This window comes from Brassica napus, chromosome C2, assembly GCF_020379485.1.
Source record: "Brassica napus cultivar Da-Ae chromosome C2, Da-Ae, whole genome shotgun sequence".
In the NCBI taxonomy this organism is placed as follows: domain Eukaryota; kingdom Viridiplantae; phylum Streptophyta; class Magnoliopsida; order Brassicales; family Brassicaceae; genus Brassica; species Brassica napus.
In genome coordinates this window covers 48,539,508-48,548,054 of record NC_063445.1, presented here as the reverse complement: position 1 = coordinate 48,548,054, position 8,547 = coordinate 48,539,508, and the positions used below count along the sequence as shown (strand labels likewise).

At 37.7% G+C, this 8,547-nt stretch overlaps 1 protein-coding gene across 1 annotated transcript; it reads right to left on the bottom strand.

Moving 5' to 3' along the window:
- Positions 1–5,656: 5,656 nt before the first annotated feature.
- On the bottom strand, positions 5,657–8,261 carry LOC106382855 (signal peptide peptidase-like). The gene is made up of 11 exons (XM_013822930.3): positions 8,085–8,261; positions 7,727–7,842; positions 7,504–7,655; positions 7,331–7,416; positions 6,997–7,124; positions 6,812–6,862; positions 6,638–6,724; positions 6,469–6,538; positions 6,240–6,376; positions 6,068–6,145; positions 5,657–5,973 (listed from the first exon to the last, which is right to left on the bottom strand). The coding sequence occupies exons 1-11, from the start codon at positions 8,122–8,124 to the stop codon at positions 5,887–5,889; spliced, it is 1,032 nt and encodes a 343-aa protein (XP_013678384.2). The 5' UTR covers positions 8,125–8,261; the 3' UTR covers positions 5,657–5,886.
- Between the last annotated feature and the right edge of the window lie 286 nt (positions 8,262–8,547).

The following is an 8,547-nucleotide window of genomic DNA, read 5'->3' as shown; positions in this document are numbered from 1 at the left end:
AAAATTATTTAACTTTGTTTTATATAAGATAAAATTTATTTATTATATAAAACATATTTAATGATAACATTTAAAACATAGATTTTAAAAAAAAAAACATAAAAACAAAGATTAGTACAATAATCGAGAGTAATTTGAAAGAAAAATTTGAGCTCAATTGTTGTATTCATCACGTCCAAATTTACTCCATACATGTTCAACCAAATCATCTTTCAGTTGTTCATGCATTTGTCGATCACGAATTCTAGTTCAAACACCCATCATATTGGCGATATTTGTAGGGATATCTGTAGAATACGTGAGATCGACATGTGAACTTCCGTTGTCTTCTCCTTGTTGGAACTCGGAAACATCAAATTGAGTGTATCCATCTTGTTCGTCTTCTACTATCATATTATGGAGTATGATACATGCTCTCGTAATCTTACCAATTTTGACTTTATCCCAAAAAAGTGATGGATTTTTAACGATGGCAAAGCGAGCTTGCAAAACTCCAAAAGCACGCTCGACATCTTTTCGGACAGCTTCTTGACGTTGAGCAAATAACACTGCTTTCGGCCCTTATGGTAGTGAAATAGATTGGATAAAAGTTACCCATTTCGGATAAATACCGTCCGTGAGATAGTAAGCCAAATGATACTCTCTTACATTGACAGAGTAAGTCACTTGCGGAGTTTGACCTTTTATTACGTCGTCAAAAACAGGTGAGCGATCAAGAACATTGATATCATTTAAGGTACTTCGAGGTCCAAAAAATGCATGCCATATCCAGAGATCATATGAAGCAACCGCCTCTAAAACGATTGTTGGTTTGCCCGAACCACGAGAATATTGCCCTTTCCAAGCGGTGGGACAATTCTTCCACTCCGAATGAATACAATCGATGCTTCCTATCATCCCAGGAAATCCATGATACTCCTCAATATCCAGTAGACGTTGAAGATCAGCCGGTGTTGGTCTTCGTAGGTACTCATCGCCGAACAAATAAATTATTCCCTCTACAAAATTCTCCACACATGACTGAGTTGTCGTTTCACCGAGCCGGATGTATTCGTCAACCGTATCAGCCGCACTGCCAAATGCCAAGACACGAATGGTTGATGTACACTTTTGGAGTGCTGAGAGACCAAGCCTTCCAAGACCATCTTTCTTTTGGCGAAAGAAGTCAACTTCGTTGGAGAGTAGATCAACAATGTGCATGAACAATGGCTTGTTCATTCTAAAACGTCGTCGGAAATAATTTTCAGGATACGTTGGAGTTTCACTGAAATAATCATTTCATACACGTACATTGCCTTCTTCACGATTTCGTTCGATATAAGCTCGTTTTTTTCTTTTTTTCCTTTGTTCTTCTTGATCATCATGAACGGTGAATTTCTCAAAGGCTTGATCAAAATGTTGATCAAAGATTTGATCAAATGCATCATCAAATGCATCATCAAATGCATCATCAAATGCTTCATCTAAAGTGTTTTGAGAAGAAGAAGAAACCATATTTGGTAATTAAAGAGAAAGCAAGAGTGATTAAAATTGAAGATGATCACTTGTTTATAAAACTTATGATTAAAAAGAGAAGAAAGGAAGAACGTGAGATTAAATAGATAACTTGAGATGGAAGAAAGGGTGATAATATGCAACGGTGTTTGGTGAGAATGAGAATGAGATGATATTTATAGTGGTTGATGATACAACTCTCGTGAACCTAAATAATTCTACAAATGCAAACAAAATACAAGACAGAAGGATCCGTGACACATGATTACAATGAAACAAAATACAAGACACCAAGAAACAAAACTTCACACAAGATTTCACACCCGTGACTTCACACAAGACTTCACACCCGTGACCCAAGACTTCACCCATTCCCTTATTCAGCTTCTTCACCCTTGACCTGAAATCAAACTTAACAGAAAGTAACAAGAAGTTGAACCGGAAACATATTCATTAAACTTTAACTTTAACAAAGTACACGTACACATAAACTTAAAGGTAATAAGCAACAGAAACTTAACCAACAAACAACAGAAACTTAGCCAACAAGAAACAGAGACTTAACCAATTAAGACAAACCGAGACTTCAACTTAAACAAGTAATACAAACCGAGACTTTAACTAATTAGACATCAACTCATTGATGAGTTTCTTCTTCAAAGCTTCTTCATAATCCTCTAGTGGTCCTTCTTTAGCAATTAAACTGTCTAGTAGCTTCATCTTAGAAATCCTTTCTTTCAAAGCCAAATCTTGTCGCTTGATGCTCCACATGATCTGAAACTTAGAGAGATCCTTCCCATCAGCCAGTGTCTTCTTACAACGGGCTTTAGCTGCCTTAACTCCCGGGAGACGATTTGTAGCTTCATCATCGTCACCAGAGTGAGATGCCTCTTTCTTCTCACATCCAGAAAGCTTAGGACTAGCATTATAGTACGCAGCAATTCTTTTCCGGAATGCAAGCAACTTTTGCTCATTTCGTACTACTGCATCTTTGCTCGTGTTTAACCACGAGCTGATGAGTACAACATCGTATGTTGGGGACCAGGTCCTTCTCTCTTTACGACTGGCTTGAGTGTCTTCACCAAAGTGATCGTCTTTGGTGTCTTGACTGCCTAAGAAGGGAGCTTGCGATGAAGAGAGTGACAAACTATCTGATAAGTTACCAAATACTACATTTTGTTGACTGTTAAGCAGGTCAACAAAGTTTGCAGACTCGCTAAATGAATTGGAATCCATTTCGGATGTCAAAGAGAAGGGAATTAACAGATAGGAATCTGTTACTGAATTGAAGAGAATGTGAAAGTTTTAAAGATGGAAAAAGGTAGCATTAAAAACAACTAACGCAAACATATTCGAGTTGACATGTATCTAACTTATATTAATTATTTCACAACAATAATCAAAGACAAAACAAGTCATTTATTAACTCTCTTCCTCAACCATAATCAATCCTTTATTCATTTAAACACATGAAAGAGACAATCACTTCTATTTATTATACGGGTTCAATGCCAAAGAGACAACCACTTCTACATTGACAATTCAATTCATTATCAAAAACAAAGCAACTACCTAAGTCAACCACATGCAATCATTTTCTCAATTCAACATCACTTCTATTAGTTACAAACATCAATGCCAACATCAACTAAACATTAACTACCTAACTCAACCATAAACCTTTCAATGAACGATTAGAAAGTTGAAGACATTTACCTGTACTGCTGCAGTAAATGCCATCCTCTGCTTTGATCCATCCTTCCTCAGCGTCCTTGATCCATGGAACTCATCATACAACACACATGAAAAAAAAAACAAAAATGAGTAATAGATCAAGGAATCGAATTCATGACACTCGATTCAATTGAGACCAGAAAGCCAAATCACATGATCATAAACAATCTATTCAACTCATACAAGAACGACAATCAATTCATTTGAGACCACACAAAAGACAGAGACAGTGACAATCTGAAACCTTCATGTCTACTGATCCGTCATCAAAAAGAAACAAAGACATACACAAATCACATGATCATAAACAACATATTCAACTCAGACAATAACGAAATCAATTCATTTGAGACCACACAAGAGACAGAGACAATGACAAAATGTAACCTTCATGTCTATTGATCCGTACTTGGTAAGAAACAAAGAGAGAGACAAATCTTTACTTTTTTCCAGTTGCAGTGATCTTCTTTAACGCCCTTTCATGTCTATTGATCCGTCCTAAGTAAGAAACAAACACAGAGACAAATGAAAATTAATCCAAACTAACCGAGACAACAAACAAATCAAATAACGTAGAAGGATTCAGACAAGGTATAATACATACGTTTACCTTGCGATTTGATTTCCTCCAAGACAGCCACCGAGAGAGAGATACATGTTTGTCACCGTCGAGGAGATCAACCGAGAGAGAGGACAGCACCGTCGAGGAGAGCGACAGAGACGAGGAGTCCACCGAGAGAGACGCCGACAGCTTCATCGTTGGGGGAAGATCACGAGACAGAGGCCGCGTCTTCGAGGTTTCGCGAGAACAAGGCGGAGTCGTCGAGGTTTGGCGATAGAATCGATGAGACGTCGAGGGAGAGAAAGAGAGATCCGGAGTCGTCGGAGCCGTCGAGGTTCAATCGAGAAACACGAATCGCCGAGGGAGAGAAGGAATGAAGCGGAGTCGTCGAGGGATTGAAAGGGAGAAGGCGACTTCTGAGATAGAAGCGTCTAATGACACGTGTCACCGAAGCTGCGGTTCTTGTTGTGCTTAATTAAGCACCGAGGCTTGGCTTAATGCATTATTTTCTTTTTTTTTAATCTGAAAATCATTAAGCATCCCACCTAAGCATCTGTGTTAATGATGCGGGCTTTCATTTTTTCGCTTTCAGTAGCTAGGCTCATTGTTTAAATATAGTTATCAAATGACAAATAAGGAAATAATTATGAATATCTTTCTATGTGACTAATATTTTTCTTTAAAAAATTCTTGATCTTGAAATTATTTATTTTCTCTTTTTTTTATCATCAACTTCTACAGGCTCATACTGACTCTGTGAACCAAACCGGGTGATCTGCATCCATGTGAACGACGAAAGACGGTTGCTTCCTAACACTGCGTGCTACGCTATCCGCCTTTGAATATTGCGTTCTTGTTACATAGATGTTCTCTGATAGGAGGAAACTTTTTTTCAGGATCTTGATATCTTCCAAATAATTTACAAAAGATGGTCATTCTTCTGGTTCCGAAAACATTTTCACCAATTGAGAACAATCCGTTGCAAAAGTAACCTGAAATTGACGTAAATTCCTCATGCATTCCATTGCCCAGAGTAGCGCTTCCATCTTTCGCATGAAGGGGAGAGAGGCTAGCCCGAACATTCCTCGCCCCCAACAGTCCATCAAATCCTTCTAGAGTGCTGAGCCAACCTTGTCCGGAAAAGATATCACCCTCTTTCCAGGAACCATCTGTGAAACACCATATTCCTGGAATTGGCGGCAGAGGCGTAACCGCTACTTGTGGTACTGTCCTCTGTTCGTTCAATATATGTGTTTCAGCCCAGAGTGTTGATTGTGTTTCTGCCAATTTAAGCGTATCCATGGGATCAATATCCAGATTACTCAAAACTTTATTATTTCATATTTTATAATTCAATATCCATGTTTTATAATCTTGTATTTTAGAAGAAATAACATACAAACAATAACATTATGGAAATTTTTAAGTTTTTATGCAATTGAGAAGCTATGATAGTCCTGACAGTAACCTGATCTGATTGCATCCATTGAAGGTCTGTAGTCTTGTGACTTGTGGAGTCATTTTGTTCTTAAGGGGCAAGCTGAGATACAAAGGTAAAAGACTAGATCAGGATACCAAAATGCTGTGTGCTTATGTTACCAATCTCGTGTTAGTGCTTTGAGTCATACAGATGAAATCGATGAAAGAACACATGGACATTCTGCTTTGCCTATTGATTGGTCAGTGTCTTGGACACCACTTTACAAAGTGTTACAGCATGCTATTGGATGGTAATCTTTCATCGACTTAGCATCATCATGATTTGTAACTAGAGATTCGGAAGTTGCATATGCACTTCTTCTGGCATAAGTTAGCGTTGAAGATTTAACAGCTTCCTATAAACAAAATTAACATAGGACGAACAAAGAAACAAGTCAAAAGGAAACCTGTTGTAACTTGTATTAACTTACATTAGTCTTTGCGAAAATATATTTGAAAATCTAAATAGAACAAAAAAAAAGGGTGAACCATCTTGAAGGGACTGATGATAACTGGAAACAAAAACTGTTTTCCTTCTGTTTCCATATAACATATAAAATACACATTCATGTGTATAAATATTTCTCCTCTCTGCCCCTTCTTTCTCCACCATTTCTTCATTCTGCATGACTTTTATTAACCTCTCCCTCACTACTCTTCGATTCTTCCTCAGTACTCTTCGATGATTCATCAAACGCCATCAACTGCAAAGAAAAAGAAACCCATAAGCATTTAACTAAAGCTGTGATGGTGTTTGCGTTTGAAACAGTTAAAACGTAAAAGGAAGAGAAAACAAACCGGTTTGATGTCGCCGTTCCAAATGCAGTGAGAAGCCAAGAACCCAATGACGGCTGGGACAATGTATAACAAAGCAGGCTGAAACAGAGGCAAACACACACATACAAACCCATCAGATAAACTCCAGAAAAATAATGAGATGTCAACAGTAAAGACACAAACAAAAACTGACCTGTGCTGCTTGAAACCAGTTCATGACTACAATGGTGAGGACAACTCCAGCAACGTATCCCACAAATGCACTTGTGAAGTACTGTGGTTTGCTGCGTCTTGACACATCAAATCTCAGAGCCAGTGCAACAAAAATACCTAAAGAAAAACGAACACTAATGTCTCACATTCATACGATATCCAAAAGAATATTGAGTCTAGCATTATCCATTGGCCTTAAAGGGACATACCAGGAATGACAATATCACCAAGTCCAAGCATAGAGTAGGGTCTTAGAGCATCACCCGTAGGGAATAAAAGCTTAAAAAGAAATTACAAAAAATGAAATTCTTTTCAAAATTACTAACAACAAATCAAATTAATTCTGTTTTATGTACTTTCTGAGACATTCTTACTAACCTTTATCGGAGCATCAAAGGATTTGGCAACACTAACCATCACTGGGGTAAAGAAAACCCAGAAAATATCATAGAAAAACAGTCCTACCTGCAAGTCAAGTATAAACAAAAAAATATCAATAATTTACAAGAAAACCATCATTCATAAGATGCAGCTAAGATATTTCATTCTTACCAAAAGGATGGCACCAGTCTTGAAAGATCCAAGAGAGAGCATCTCAATTCCCTGTATCGGCCGCATCGTTAATTACGAAAAACAAACAGACAACACTAATACCAGTTCAAAGAAAGTTGTTGATAATGGAGCCACCTATTTTACTGTACTATTATATTGTATTCCTCGGAATGAAAGGAGGTAACCTGAATGCAGAAGGAAAGGCCGAGGATATTGTTAGCCAGCCAATGTTTTTTCCAAGCATACCATGCGCAGAAGAAAGTTCCAGGGATTCCCGCAATAACTTGGGACTTTGTGAACTCTACCTCCACAGCTGTTTAAGAAAAAAAGTGTCAGGAATTTATAAGAAAAAAAAAACATAATTCTACATGACACAAGTAAATCTCTACCGAGACAACAATTGGATAATAGACAAACTGCAAAAGAGCTTGGATGATCATTACACGTCCACCAAACTCACATACAAATCATAACGAGAGAAAGAAAAGACTAGCAAAGAGAGTGTGAACTGTAACATACATTTGAAATAAGGAAAGCGCCAGACGATAAGATTGTCATTCCATGGTTTTGGCAGAAACCTGCTGATGGCAGGTAACAGTGTCGCCCTGCAGAACACAACACATAACTGTATATTAAGAAACTTGACAAAAGATAAACAACAAATCAGATGCATGATTTAGATCAAGACATACGAAAGAGCGACGATCCCAAGAACAAAGAAGTAAGCAGTGAGCACGGCATTAACCAAGTCCTTTGAGAGAAACTTGAACAACAAAAAAAGAGAGAGAAGCATAGCACTCCCAACCAATGGGAAACGCATAGCATGCTCTTTCGACATCGTCTCCTACAATCATTCCAAACAAACAATTTAGATCAAATCAGGAAAAGGGTTTCACTAAAAACTGATCTTCTCACCGTTGGGGGAGAATCCTTCACAGAACGGAAGCAACCCACGTAAACTGTAAGACACGCCGTAAGAACAACGTTCAAGTTCGGGTTCACATTCACAACAAGTGGTGCCACTGTCAAACCTGAAACCAAACCAAACAAAAAAACTCAACTTTATATACAATCAATCAAACCCATCAACTCTAAATCCTAGAGGAACCAATAACCCTTAATCAGAACCCGTTCAATGAAAAATTAAACCGAAAGGTTCAAACTTTTCGTAACGTAACATCCGAAATCACCAATCGAGACAATCAAATCGATCGAAATTAAAATAAACCACAAAAGGGGTCATCGAACAAGTGAAATTGTATAGAATGAGAACCTGCGAGAGCGAGATTGGCGATTCTCTCACAATTCTTCATGATTGAATCCTGTGTCTCTGTAAATTCGATGAATGTGTAGAGAGAGAGAGATCCAGTGGGGTCAAGTGATAAAAATTCAACCAGATCTGTTAAAATACTAAATCAAAATTAAAAAAAGAGGAGTGAGTATGGGAAAGAAAATTAATACACAATGACTATAAACGCTACTGGCTGTGACCTAGTTATGTGACAGACGTATGTTATTGGTGACATCAACTTATGTTACATCAGCCGCGTGTTATTATTGGTCACTTAGTGACATTCATCGTCACTATGTGTATTTTCTTTTGTTTTCCAAGTATGGAAAGTTCGTAAATGGTAAACAGATATTTTTCTAAGCTTCAACGGAAGACTATCATGTAAACATTAAACCAAACTGAACCGGGTATGAATTACAAATCCCATCAATCCCTCTCTTATAAT